The sequence below is a fragment of the Myxocyprinus asiaticus genome, chromosome 1 (assembly GCF_019703515.2).
Source record: "Myxocyprinus asiaticus isolate MX2 ecotype Aquarium Trade chromosome 1, UBuf_Myxa_2, whole genome shotgun sequence".
Lineage (NCBI taxonomy): Eukaryota > Metazoa > Chordata > Actinopteri > Cypriniformes > Catostomidae > Myxocyprinus > Myxocyprinus asiaticus.
The window spans coordinates 52,160,912-52,175,979 of NC_059344.1; the positions used below are offsets into that span (position 1 = coordinate 52,160,912).

Consider the following 15,068-nt stretch of genomic DNA (forward strand, 5'->3'; position numbering starts at 1 on the left):
AACCCTCCAATGTGGCTGAATTACAACAATTCTGCAAAGATGAGTGGGCCAAAATTCCTCCACAGCACTGTAAAAGACTCATTGCAAGTTATCGCAAACGCTTGATTGCAGTTGTTGCTGCTAAGGGTGGCCCAACCAGTTATTAGGTTTAGGGGGCAATCACTTTTTCACACAGGGCCATGTAGGTTTGGATTTTGTTTTCCCTTAATAATAACAACCTTCATTTAAAAACTGCATTTTGTGTTTACTTGTGTTATCTCTGACTAATATTTAAACTTGTTTGATGATTTGAAACATTTAAGTGTAACAAACATGCAAAAAAATAAGAAATCAGGAAGGGGGCAAACACTTTTTCACACCACTGTACATATACACACACACACACACACACATACTATATACATACATATACATACATATATATAAATATATATAAAATAATAATAGTAATAACAGAGTAATAATTAGTCAGATTTGAAAAATGTATCAAAATGATGATCTAATAATTCAATTAGCAAACAACAGAATAAAATAACAAATACATTAACACACACACACACACATATATACACAGTACTGTGCAAAAGTTTTAGGCACTTGGGGAAAATGTTGCATAGTGAGGATGTCTTAAAAAAATAATAAATTATCATTTATCAAATAACGTCATTCAAAGTTGAGTAAACATTAAAAAAAAAAAGCTAAATCAATATATGGTGTGGCCACCTTTGCCTTCAAAACAGCACCAATTCTCGAGTTTTCTTGGTTGTTGGCGGATAGGATGTTCCAAGCTTCTTGGAGAATTCGCCACAGTTCTTCTATCTATTTCGGCGGTCTCAATTGCTTTCGTCTCTTCTTGTAATCCCAGACTGACTCAATATTCAGTGGGGGGCTCTGTGGGGACCATGCCATCTGTTGCAGGGCTCCATGTTCTTCTGTTCTATTCTATTTGCAAAAGAAATGTTTGGGAGTCTAAAATTTATATTTCCTATTGACACACTAAAGCTGAAAATATAAATAACCATCTTAAGACAAATAGTTTTTGTGAAGCATCTTATGTGCCTAAGACTTTTGCACAGTACTGTGCATAATTATATATATATATATATATATATAACAAATTAATCATACATTGAGAAATGCCATAGCTTGCAATTATTTGAATTACCAATGTCAATATAAAAGTATCCCTTAGTGAACAGGGGTGATGAATGATGTTTTTATTTTAATATCAGCAATATTTTTGAAGACTGTTAGTTGTGATTTCAACGTTGTATTTTTGTTGATGGTGGGACTCGAACCGTGGTCTTTCTTGTCTGCGCTGAAACCTTCGATATGCACCACAAAAGCAGTTTTTTTGTTTTTTGTTTTTTTGAGTAAAATATGACTATTTGTATACCAAAATTGCCTAAAAATCACAGGGGCTCTTCATTTTTTCCTTTCTTTTTTCTCCTCCTTTCCCTCTTTTTTCTCTTCTTTTTCCTTGCTTCCCCCCATCAAACAGTCTATTGTTCCCCATCTTTGGCGCAAGTCGACGACTGAAAGTCCGGTAATAACCGGGACAGGGCGTGGGAAGCAGTGTAAACAGATGGCAGATATACCAAGAGACCAGCGTGAGGCGATGGGGAGCGAGAAGAAGGGCAGAAAACTGAGGAGTGGCATAATTTGATCTGAGGAGCAGTGGGAATGAAAGAGGCAGGCGGATAGACAGAGCAGCTGTCAGATGGTCGGTTGAGTTCCTACCTGTAGGGTCATGAATGATGCTGATATCCACGGGGCTCAATGCATTGTACAACCTGTACAAAAGGGCCATATGAAAAAAAGCTGACTGAAATGTAATTATATAGTAATTAAATATATATTATGCAAGGAATATTTATGGAGGTTAAAGCAAAATCCTGTGATGCATATGAACATAGGGCATTAAACAGCTCACTACGGCATTAAACAATTAGTAGGCTGAACTGCTTTTACTGAATATTCTGATTTACTGTTTTAAAATAGATGTATAATTAATCTGCTTCAGATTGCAATTTACTATCAAGTAAAGAATTACAAGACTTATTATAGTGTAGCGGAAACCATTTCTTTAGCAATCAAAAGAGAACAAACATCAAAGAGTTGCAATCTGAAGTACAAAATGGTACCATATAGAGAAATGTCAGCCTGTGTTACATAATTATGCATGCAGATATGCCTAAGTGTCCGTTACACTTAAATCAGCATGCCCAAATTTTCAATACAAAGAGGTGATACAGCCAAAGTAAAACAATACATTTTGTGGATGTGTTTAAAATATTACAAAATTATATTAATTTATCTTTAAGACAATCAATTCTTTTTTCCGTTTTTTTTATTTTTTTTTATCTCACATGCATGATTTTATCCTGATAAGGGTAATGAGATCTGGGCTTATTAAATGGATTAGGCAAAGCATCCAATATGCAAACAAAGTCAAAACGCATATCCATCAGTGTTGCTACCATCGCCCATGGAAATTACTCGTTCTCATCCAAATTTACTGGCACTAGGCAGTTGCAGGGCCTTGGAGCAACTTGGGGTGCTTTTTTCCAAAGGCCTAACATGGGTATGTTATTTAGAATTAGAATAATACCCAACACTTTACAATAAGGTTCCATTTGTTCACACTGCATAAGGTATCATGAACAAACAATTAACAATATATTTTTACAGCATTTATTAATCTTTGTTCATGCTGGTTAACAGTTGTTCATTATTATTTCCAGTTAGTTCATAGTGCATTAATTAATATTAACAAATACAACTTTTGATTTAAAAAAAAAATATTAGTATATGTTGAAATTAAGATTAAATAAGATTAATAAATGCTGTAAAATTATTGTTCATTGTTAGTTCATGTTAACTAATGTTGTTAACTAATGTTAACAAATGGAACCTTATTGTTAAGGTGTTACCGAATATACTTTAACAGCCCTCCCCACTTGTGACAGTTATGGATTCAATCTTCTGACATTCAGTAGATGTCCTCTCTATCATTCAATTCAAGCCTACAACTGTCCCCAAAATCCTTGCACAGTCTCATCTGTGAATCTTGAAAAACTTACACTGCAACTACAAATGTCATTATACAACATATTTTCAACTAGTGCAGATACCATTCAAATCTATAAATACAGTTGAAGTCAGAAGTTTACAAACACCTTAGCCAAATACATTTAAACTCAGTTTTTCATAATTCCTGACACTGAATCATAGAAAACATTCCCTGTCTAAGGTCAGTTAGGATCACTACTTTATTTTAGGAAAGTGAAATATACAATGCTACATTTATGCTGCCTTTATATGCTTTTTGGACCTTCAAAGTTCTAACTACCATTCACTTGCACTGTATGGACCTACAGAGCTGAGATATTCTTCTAAAAGAATGTTTTTTTGGAGAAGACAGTTATACACATCTGTGATGGCACGAGGGTGAGTAAATGATGAAAGAATTTTCATTTTTGGGTGAAATATCCCTTTAAGACCCCATAAAAATGGCATAACAAGTGCAGTTTTCTTTCCTGTGTTGAAGTATTTCCTATTAAAAAAGTCTGGGCGGAAGGGGTCATCCCTATTTATTTTTTTGTTTTTTAAAGCCAACAGACATTGGTGTACATCACAGCCATGACTGAACCATGATTTGCTATTGCTAGCTAGTTTCAGGTGGTATTTACAATTTAGGGGAAGATGAAATTCTAATTGTAGAAAGCATTTTGTTGGGCAAAAATGTGTACAGTATATGCCCCTGAGAGCAACATGAGAGAAGAGCAACATTGTAGTTTTAAAATTTCGATTTTGTCAACTTTTAGCAGTATACTAGAATAGAGATGGCCTCAAAGTTAACAGACATGGACTAAAAAGGTACAAAAGTCCTTTTTTATTAATTTAAAGGGGTCTTTAAGCAGCAATCTGGCTGGACTGGGGCATCCAGCCACAACACACAAACATAAAAGGCAGTCTCCTCAGACAGCAATGGCAAAGAGGAAGATCTGCAACAGGGGCATTACCTTCAAGGTTGAGAGATCAGCAAGAACAGCCTGCAAGACAAGAAGAAATGAAAACAGAAGGATCTTTCTTAAGATGGAAGTAGATTTAGGGCAGTGTTGGGCATCCATTTAGATTGTCTGGCAATAAAAGCACTGGACACCAAGTCAAACTTAAAAAAATGCATGACCACCAATCCTGTTTCTCAAAATGGCTGGCCTGCTCTGATGCTACTCAAGATCTTGGAAGGTGCATCTGTCTCACAGGAGCTGTAAGGGGTGGGGGCCCTCAGAGGGAATCAAGTGTTCTCAAGCTTCTGTCCTTATAGAATTGGAAGCAAATAAATTTAGAGGCCCCTATCAGGTTAGCACGTCTCCTCTAACGTTTCATGACCAGGCCAGGCCGCTAAAAATACAACGTGTTATGATACTTTCTCCGGTAGGGGCCAGGTGGTACAGAAGCAAGCAGATACTGTCCAGCAGCATCTTCACAGCACCTTTGGGCCCAGGCCTGTGCGTCACTGCGGGTTACAGCCAGAATTAATGCCTGCAGATCATATGCGCTTTTACTACAACTGTCAATTAAGAAGTTGCATGCAACAGCATCCAACAGTGCAGTCCTCTTAATTGACATACGATGCTTCAATAAAAGTTGGAAGTATGGAAATAAACTGTGAATATGTTGGGCCTGTGCATGTAAAATTGATACACTGTCAAATCTTAAAGCGAAATGCCAAGTAAACTACATAATTAAACATCAGACAATGCATGTGCAAAGTGCAATAAAGGGCTTTTGATTTTGCTTAAGTAATGATTTTTAAACTATAACACAAACAATAGCACATATACCCATACAGTTCCTACAGTTATCTTGCTCATGCTAATGTTCCCATCACACTTGACATCACATAGTCTAAACATTTTAGGGGTGGGGTGTGGGGAATGTGGTCTGCTTTTAAAAGTGGCTCTTGTATTTCTGTACACACACACACAAACACACACATGCATGCTTGCATGTAACAACCTCGGCCGATGCCAATGATGGAACTTCCATTAGGTTTTCGGCTCGGAAGGCAAAAACTGCAGCAGCCAGGACTGAAACAAAGGAACAGATGCATCACATGCAGGAAGTATGAATATTACAAATGACTTATGTAAAGGTAAAATGTGCTTTTCTTTTTATGTTAAAAATACTTTCTCCTATCCCAGATTAATATGCAGAGACAACTAAGTAAGCCATTTATAAAAGCATTTCCCAATTCTCTCATCATTTACTCACCCTTATGCCATCCCAGATTTGTATGATTTTCTTTCTTCTGCAGAACACAAAGATTTTTAGGTAAATATCTCAGCTCTGTAGGTCCTCACAATGCAAGTGAATGGGTACCAACATTTTTAAGCTCCAAAAAACACAACGGCAGCACAAAAGTTATCCATACGAAAACATGTTTTCAGAAGCCATATGATAGGTGTGGGTGAGAAAAAGTTAAATATTTAAGTGCTTTTTACTATAAATTCTCCACCCTGCCAAGTAGGAGGCGATACGCACAAGGAATGCGAATCGCCAAGAACAAAAGAAGAATAATGTGAAAGTGGAGGACTTAAATATTGACAGGTTTCTCACCCACACCTATCATATTGCTTTTGAAGACATGGATTAAACAAGTGAATTGGTGATTACTTTTATGCTGCCTTTATGTGCTTTTTGGAGCTGAAATTGAATTTGGTACCCATTCACTTGCATTGTATGGACCTACAGAGCTGAAATATTCTTCTAAAAATCAAAATTGTGTTCAGTAGAAGAAAGAAAGTCATACACATCTGGGATGGTATGAGGGTGAGTAAATGATGAGAGAATATTTTCTTTTTGGGTGAACTATCCCTTTAAAGATGGGGCAAGTGTTCAGGGAAACCTGTCTGAAAACATTATTTTTACAATTCTATTTGGTGACTCATATTACGTTTGGTGGTGCAGGAATTGCACACTTGACCTTTAACCTTACTTAAGGAGTCAAATTGAAACACTGAAGGTAAATTAGTAACAGTTTAACATCTCCTATACTAAGTGATTACTTATTGAGTAATTAAGTACCGACTTCAGCTGTAATCAAACAGTGACCTAAAACTGTGAATTGACTAAGTAACATAATCACATGTTCCATGTTCAAAACAGCTGGCAGAAGGTCACACATTAGGGAGGACAGACCCACCTGCCACTACCTCTAAGGAACCATATCCAAGGATACGGTCCCATAACAACAAGAGCCGATTGGTGGACAGGTATCCAGAGAAGGCTCGGGCGATCCACTTAAAGGCAATACACAATCTAAGGAAGATGCGCGCGCGCACACACACACACACACACACACACACACACACACACACACACACAAAGGAAAAGACATGAAAACATACACACAGTGCCACAAATACACTTTAAGGTCCTTTTTAAACAATAATCTTATCTGCTTCTGTGAAAATGTTGAATTGTGAGACTTTTATGTGCATAGCTCAGACACTAGATGGAGCTGTTCTATAACAATACAGCACACATAGTGGAACGTCTTTCAATATACACTGAAAGTGACTTTATAAAAAAGTCAACTTCAGCTAGAAGCTAAAGCAACATAACCAGTATCTATAATAAATGTGGTCTGAACAAACATGTGCACATGAAAATAACTAATTATAATTGCAATATCAACTAGATTTTTACAAATGTGAGTGGTAATGTAGTGAATTGGTAAAGGATCCTTGCCACAAATAAGTCTAAACAAAAAAGTAAATTATAATTGTAATTTTATATTTATATTATCACTAAAGGTTTTCTTAACTTAAAGAGTGTGTTCGCTGGACTAAGGGGCAAAACCAGATTTGGGGCATCCCGTCCAAAAAAAAAAAAAAAGAAATACCCTGAGAATTACATACATTAGATCACCTACCACCATTGTGACCAGGAGCAACATAAGAGACAACTAAATGATATATAACCAATAAATATGAAAAAAAAAAAAAAATGGGCTCCTATCTCCCGTAGATGGTAGAAAAGCTGAAGAAGGTGGGTCTGCAGTAACCTCTCAAACTGCAAACACAGTGACACTATACCCTAACACACACACACACACACACACACACACACACACGCACTTGGTAATATCAGAGACAACCATCATCTTGCACAAACTGGCACTCAGGCAATCTGTTGTGTTACGTCAAATCACACAAACAAATGTACTTACAGACGGATGTGAGTGCATTCTAAAGAAGTGAAGAAATCTCCCTGAACACGCTGTACAACTTGGACAGCTCATTATATTAGAAACACTTAGGGGGCACTGCACCACAAAACAAAAACATACTCAGGAAATTATTAAAGCAATATGCCACCATAGGCCATGTGTGATTTTACCATGGTTTAGGGGATTGTATGTACTCTGCTTCACATTGTGGCTTAGGCTCACTGGCTAAAGACTTACTGATATCTTAAAGCTTAACCAAACTAAACAAAATAATAAATAAATGAACACACAAGGGTTCGGGGATGAGTGAATAACAGGGGTTAGAATAATGCAAAAAATCTGCAGAGCTTTCTGTTGATTTCTGCACGGACAATTTCTGTGTGGGCCAGCTTATTATTTTAATAAAACTGTGGCAACAGTGATATGATAAGAGACCAAATGTTCATTAAGTATTTACCAAGGTTTGTTACATTCCAAACTAATAAAAATCTAAACAAACAATTCTTCAACCAAGTTATATAGTTCCTTAGCCTAACTGTAAACGGTTTACAGTTGCCAAACAACTAAGAAAAATATTAAAAGCATTAATACAAAATCCATTTTATGTGCGGGCAGGTGCGCATACACCAGCTATTTTAAAACAGCTTTTTAATGCAGCTCATCAATCAAATTTTAGAACCCAAACTATTTATTGTATAATTAGAAATAGAGCTGATTCTTCTATTTTATGTTGTTGTTGTATTATTGCCTATGCATCAACTAAAAGAGGTAACTATACCTATGTTAATTAACTGCCTCATTTGACTGTTAAAAAAAGAGAAAGAAATCGAGCTGTACATTGATTATAAGGTTATGTGCTGTATTCTTCATGTTTCAAACTCACCATACATTGAGAAGCCATGGAATGGATTGACACCTTTGGGAGAGAGAGGGTATATATTGTCACATTGACAGCACACTGTTACTGTTAGAACGAAAGTGTTTCAGTGATACTGTTCAACTAATAAAAAGGAATAAGGATTTTGAAAGATTCAAAATCAGAGAATTCAACAAATGAAGATACTGACTGGTGCATGCTGGAATGTGAACACATGTACAAGCTGCTTTCTCACCATTTGGGGGGTAAACCACAGCAAACTGCTCTGAACCAGATTTGCCTGAAAAAAAGACATATTCATAGACTGAAAAGAAGGTAAGGGAGACATTGTAACAGCAGTAAAGACAGACATGAAAAGATGTTACTTTGGATGCAAGATTTAGTTGGCGTAGCACAGTTGTAGTTGAAATGCTCCAGGACTGCAGTGTCTCGAGAGAAACATAGCAAGACCTGGGGAGAAAAACAAAGCACAAATAAGTGCCACACAGATTTGTATTGCAAAACATACTTATATCTTTGGTAAACTGCTTAGTTCCTGGTGCAATCACATTTGAAGAGCCACTTTAGAGCTACAGCCTGGCATGGTCAAACAGGTGCATTTTGTCTTTTATTGCAGATTCCCATAATGGAAATGTAATTCATTTTAAAAGAAAAGCAATCCGACTTAAGCAGATATATTTTTTATCTGCTTCCTATGATGCAGGTTTCTCTGTAACCTTGTTTTCTTAATTTGTTTAATGGATTTCGAAAGCTTTCCTTTCCAACCGTAAGTGGCCAACTACAAACCTAGCAACCTAAAAACTCTAAAAGAATAGATTGCATTAACATCTGCCACTTCAGGATGTTGCTCAAAAGTTAAATAACATATCAAACATTCAAAGAAGATCATTGTTTTGTATTTTTCTTAAGAATATTCTTTACCATAATACAAAATAATAAAATACAAACTAAGACAAAAAAAGACAACTAAGACATGTATAAGTAAGCTAGGTTGATTCGCCCGAAGAGTGTAATCACTCTGCACTGAAAACCCTAATAAGTTGACTCAATTGATTGAGTAAACTCATTCCCTCAATTAAACCGAGTAATGGCGTCTCCAAAACCTGTGTAATTAAGTTCACTTAATTTGGTGTTCCTATAGAAAGAAAGAAACATTAAATTTAATTTAAGGTAATTAGATGCAAGTAGACTTAACTCAGATTTGCTATTTAAAGGTTGTTGTTTCAACTTTCAAATTTAGGTCATACAATAACACAGCTTAAATAATGAAGATTATAACAGATTCTAGGTCAATCATCAAAACGTATTTTCTCCACAGAAATACATAGACACCTGTACTTTAGTTGCACATACACAAGGAGAACTGAGATAGTGTTAATAGTTTCCAACTTGACCAAAGGGGACACAGTTTACCCTAATGGGACTACTCTTTACAAAGAAACAACATAAATAATACTACAAAAGAACAAAAACCTCTGAGTTCTTAATAACAAATATTTAAATGACCCCATATGTTTCCTTTGACCTAGGAACCATAATTAAATAATTCAAGCGCGTAATAGCGTTGATATATGACACGCGAGAACTGACGCACATGCGACACACCCGGAAGAGCAGCACGGTTTATAACCGAGGAGGAACGCTGTACAGAAGCTTCATTGGTTTTGGTTTAAATCTGTATTTGTATCTGTTTGTTTACTCACAATAGTGCATTTAAGTGCTTATCCCAGATGTCTCAACCGAGAGAAAAAAGTGAGATTACCTCCGTTACATGCCAAAACGACTCGTTCTCTATTTCCTCTATATTGCGATGTCACACTGTGGTAGACATTTGCAATTGACCGCCTTCACAACAACACATCAACACTTGCTTTACCTTATCATGTCCGTAGCCTGCACAGTGGCAGTTAGATGGCAAGGAAAGAGGAGGTCAGGCAAGAGCAGAGAGCCAATCATAACAGTGGGCGTTTACTGTCAAGTCTTAAAGGAGAGGCAGCACCAAAACCAAGCATTTCTGATAGAGGATCAGAATGAGGGTGGAAAATGATCATGTTTTACAAATATATTACTCCACTAATATTATAAGTGAACATCAAGGAACATATTAAAATAATTTTAAAAAGGCATGCCATGACCCCTTTAAGTCTATGAATTTAAAAATAATAATAAGTTCAAAGAACTTAGATATTTGAGTTATGAGCCCAAAACTTGACATTTCAAGAAATGTTTTAATTAAGAAAACATGATTTTTTTTTTTTAGTAATGACATCATTAGGGTTTACAGTGTGTGGCACTTACACAATAACAAATTATGCATATCATTTGTTTCAGAACAATTCATGTTACTTTAAAAATAAAGCACACATTTTCAATGTAGGATTTGTGATTCAGTAAACTGAGAGAATTGTTTAGGTCTGCATACTTCTGTAAGACACCAAATATGGAATCTTGTCTGAATACATCTCTGATCTCTATTAGCTTTCTAGGCAGTTGCAACAGGTTTGTGCCCTTGGTAGTATTATAAATTATAAACCTTTCACCTATTTTTATTTTTTTTATTTCTACCACATCCAGCTTTCTAATCACCATAGTACGACCACCTAGTGTCTAAGTTCAGACACCTCAGTCGGTGAAATTCCTGAACTGCCCATAGAGTTCACACTAAACCAATATTTACAAGGCAACTGGACACAGACACAAACAGCCCAGGGAAAGAAGGCATAGAGGCACATTGATGGTCATCCAGGGGATACCAGCCAATGAAACACCAAAGTGAAAAACAACTAAGAAATTTAAAGTGTGGTTTGGAGCCTCTCAAATTGTTTGTTTTGAAGACTAAATTGCTGATCTTGGTTACAGCTATTTCTGCAAGTAGAAGAGAAAGAATATATTCCTCGCAAACAACATCTAATAATGACCACTCATTAAAGCAGTGTATCTCGGCATGTTTTGTACCGTTTGAAAAATGAAACGATGAACAGGAACATTTTGAGTCTAGAGTCCAATGATGACGTAAATACAAGTTGAAGAAATTAATATCAAGTTCTGAAAATAAAAGATTCTTATAATAAGAAATGACTATGATAAATACCTTGCAAAAAGAGTGTTGTTTAGAGAGGTCTATCTGTGAGACTATACAATTCAGCCCCATCTGTATATATCCGGTTTAGGTACAGAATATGAAGCCAAAGAACATGGGTTTGCAAGGGCAATGTTCTCGCAATAGTTTAGTCTACTAAAAGACACATCAATATCATTTCCAAAATAATATTGGGAATCTACATTGAGAATCTACTTTGTTTATGACTCAATGAGAATAATTCTTGATCATAATCAGCTGATTGAAAGGTTGTTTTGTAAATGTTTTAGATTTAGTATTCACTCACTTGATATAAATAGTCCTCAAATACAAAGTAATAATCATCATTACTTGCAGTGAGATTCACATTCATTGGCAAGTCTGCACTATAGGTGCACTAGATGTCCTAAAAATGCACACTCCAAAAATATTTGTAAGATGTAGGCATTTCATAACAAATTTCCATCAAACTGAATTGAGTAATTTTAAATTACTAATATATTAAGCCACACTTTAAAAATGTAAGAATATCATTGCATTAGACAACAAACTGTCAAACCAAGTGGCATTTATTTTAAAGACAGCACAAGCACATTTCAAACAAAATATACAATATACAATATCAAACACTGAAACATGTCCATAGTTAATTTGATGAACTACACCTGTTTTTTCTCTGCTACGACACCTGTGTGAACGTATTTCATACATCCACTTAAAATGATATTGAGACCAGTTGGTTCAAAGTAATAGCAAAGAATGGCTGAAAAGTGATGTTAGTTCTGAGAAAAAAAATCTACCATCATATGTTTTCAGATGCCTCTTGGTTTCATATATCACATCATTTTTTAAGTGTGGCTCAGGCATCCAAAAACATTTTGGAGTTACTGTATAAACAACTGCAAACAAATTGCTTTGTTCATCTTTTCATTTAATCTGTATAAGGACAGCTAGATCTTGGAAGAGTTTTACAGTTGTGCTCAAAAGTTTACATACCCTTGGAGAATTGGTAACATACAGTATGTACCATTTTTAAGAAAACATGAGTGAGCAGGCAAAACACATTTATTTTATTTCTTATGGGATTCATATTCAACTGTAGGCTATTACAGAATGGCACAATCATAAAACAAAACATGGCAACAAAGAAAAAAATTAAATGACCCCTGTTCAAAAGTCTGCATACCCTTAGTTCTTAATACTGTGTATTGCCCCCTTTAGCATCAATGACAGCGTGCAGTCTTTTGTAATAGTTGACTATAAGGCACCAAATTCTTGCAGGTGGTATAGCTGCCCATTCATCTTGGCAAAATGCCTCCAGGTCATGCAAAGTCTTTGGTCGTCTTGCATGAACCACACGTTTGAGATCTCCCCAGAGTGGCTCGATGATATTAAGGTCAGGAGACTGTGATAGCCACTCCAGAACCTTCACCTTTTTCTACTGTAACCACTGGAGGGTCAACTTGGCCTTGTGCTTCGGGTCATTGTCATGCTGGAAAGTCCAAGAGCGTCCAATGCGCAGCTTTCGTGCAGAAGAATGCAAATTGTCTGCCAGTATTTTCTGATAACATGCTGCATTCATCTTGCCATCAATTTTCACAAGATTCCCAGTGCCTTTAGAGCTCACAAAACCCCAAATCATCAGTGAGCCACCACCCTGCTCCACAGTGGGGATGGTATTCTTTTCACTATAGGCCTTGTTGACACCTCTCCAAACATAGCACTTATGGTTGTGACCATAAAGCTCTATTTTGGTCTCGTCACTCCAAATTACAGTGTGCCAGAAGCTGTGAGGTGTGTCAAGGTGTTGTTGGGCATATTGTAACCAGACTTTTTTGCGTCATTGGCACAGTAAAGGCTTCTTTCTGGCAACTCGACCATGCAGCTCATTTTTGTTCAAGTATCGTCATAATGTGCTCCTTGAAACAACCGCACTGTCTTTTTCCAGAGCAGCCTGTATTTCTCCTGAGGTTACCTGTGGGTTTTTCTTTGTATCCCGAACAATTCTTCTGGCAGTTGTGGCTGAAATCTTTCTTGGTCTACCTGACCTTGGCTTGGTATCAAGAGATCCCCAAATTTTCCACTTCTTAATAAGTGATTGAACAGTACTGACTGGCATTTTCAAGGCTTTGGATATCTTTTTATATCCTTTTCCATCTTTATAAAGTTCCATTACCTTGTTACGCAGGTCTTTTGACAGTTCTTTTCTGCTCCCCATGGCTCAGTATCTAGCCTGCTCAGTGCATCCACGTAAAAGCTAACAAACTCACTGACTATTTATACACAGACACTAATTGCAATTTAAAAAGCCACAGGTGTGGGAAATTAACCTTTAATTGCCATTTAAACCTGTGTGTGTCACCTTGTGTGTCTGTAACAAGTCCAAACATTCAAGGGTATGTAAACTTTTGATCAGGGCCATTTGGGTGATTTCTGTTATCATTATGATTTAAAAAGGAGCCAAACAACTATGTGATAATAAATGGCTAAATATGATCACTATCCTTAAATAAAAGACAGTTTGTTTGTATGATCAGTCATATTTTCAAAATCAATGCCAAAATTTCTCAATTTCTGCCAGGGTATGCAAACTTTTGAGCACAGCTGTACTTAAATTAACTGCATGTTCTTTATACATCTGTAAATAAATATGCGTTTACCTTATATATTAGGTTTTCCACCAATAGGGCATAGTGAATCACTCTAGCCTTCAGCTGTCCGTAATGTGTTATTTCCTGTTTTATAAAACATAAATCAATTGACAAAAACAGCAAAAGTGAATTCATCTCAGTCAGCTGAATTGAATCAACCAAAAGATAAATGGATAAAAAGACACTTAGGAACATAGATCAAACTACCTCAGGCTATTAGAGCAAATTCAGTTATCGTTTCAAAAAAATATTAATCAATAAGCTAATTAAATTGCTATTGAAAATAAAGAAGCAGTTCACTAGGATCACTTTTCACTTTCTGGGAATCATTTTCTTATGGGGAATGCCTCTTGAAAGTGTCTGGGTCAAAAGTGGCTTTATGTATCACTATTAATGTGCATGTTTGTATGATAATGCCTCGCTCAAATGCTTTAAAGTGTGTAAAACACAGCACTTTCTCCCATTCCATCTTAACGTGCGGAGCAAGTAAGCCATTTGTAGGCTGATTTCCTTGAAAACTCGCTGTGTCCGAATATCCAGACTTCCCTATATAGTATGCCATAAATGCCATGAAGTAGTAAGCCATGAAGCAGTATGTCCGAACCCTCAGTATTCATAAAAGAGTAAGTGAGAAATACCTGGAAGACCTACCATTTACAGTGAGATTCTGAAGTGCGGATTGACTGGACACTTTACTATCCCATAATCTCTAAGGAGCTGAGGTGACGTCACATTCAAGATGCTGGATTGAAAAGAACGGCGGTGAACCGTGAATTGGACAACTCTTTTCAACTGTTAGTGCTATATATACCAAGAAAGTTGTTCCTTGTGCTTAAACGGTGCTTGTTTAACAAAACCAGAGTAGATTATTTTAGCGGTTCTTGTTATTACGTCATATATTCGGGTCAGGGGACAACACCCAAGCCCCCAGATTAAGTATGCCAGAAATCTATTTATACTATTCGCATGCATACCAAAAAGAACGTACTGTTTTACCAGTCGAGAAGTGCACCCTTCAACATATACAGTACAAAATTTGACAGTATGCGATTTTGGACACAGGGACTGCGTCTCTGTAGCACAAAAACATTTCTCTGTTTATCTGAGCAACATTAGCTCAGTCAACAGCATGAGTTGGTGTTTGTCAGACCAATGGAAGATGGGGGTGTTTGGGAAACCTGTTTAAAAAATAGATATTATTTTTGCAATTTTGTATGGTGA

The 15,068-nt window shown here is 36.4% G+C and overlaps 1 protein-coding gene across 1 annotated transcript in view; it reads right to left on the reverse strand.

Annotated features, from left to right (window-relative positions):
* Positions 1 to 2,937: 2,937 nt before the first annotated feature.
* Positions 2,938 to 15,068, reverse strand: part of tbc1d19 (TBC1 domain family, member 19) — a 34,354-nt gene continuing 22,223 nt past the window's right edge. The window contains 11 exon segments of the mRNA XM_051710807.1: positions 2,938 to 4,055; positions 5,026 to 5,096; positions 6,212 to 6,330; positions 7,019 to 7,107; positions 7,223 to 7,274; positions 7,276 to 7,336; positions 8,124 to 8,156; positions 8,353 to 8,397; positions 8,483 to 8,567; positions 11,504 to 11,565; positions 13,856 to 13,931. Coding sequence (XP_051566767.1) covers positions 3,981 to 4,055; positions 5,026 to 5,096; positions 6,212 to 6,330; positions 7,019 to 7,107; positions 7,223 to 7,274; positions 7,276 to 7,336; positions 8,124 to 8,156; positions 8,353 to 8,397; positions 8,483 to 8,567; positions 11,504 to 11,565; positions 13,856 to 13,931 — 768 coding nt within the window. The 3' untranslated portion in view covers positions 2,938 to 3,980.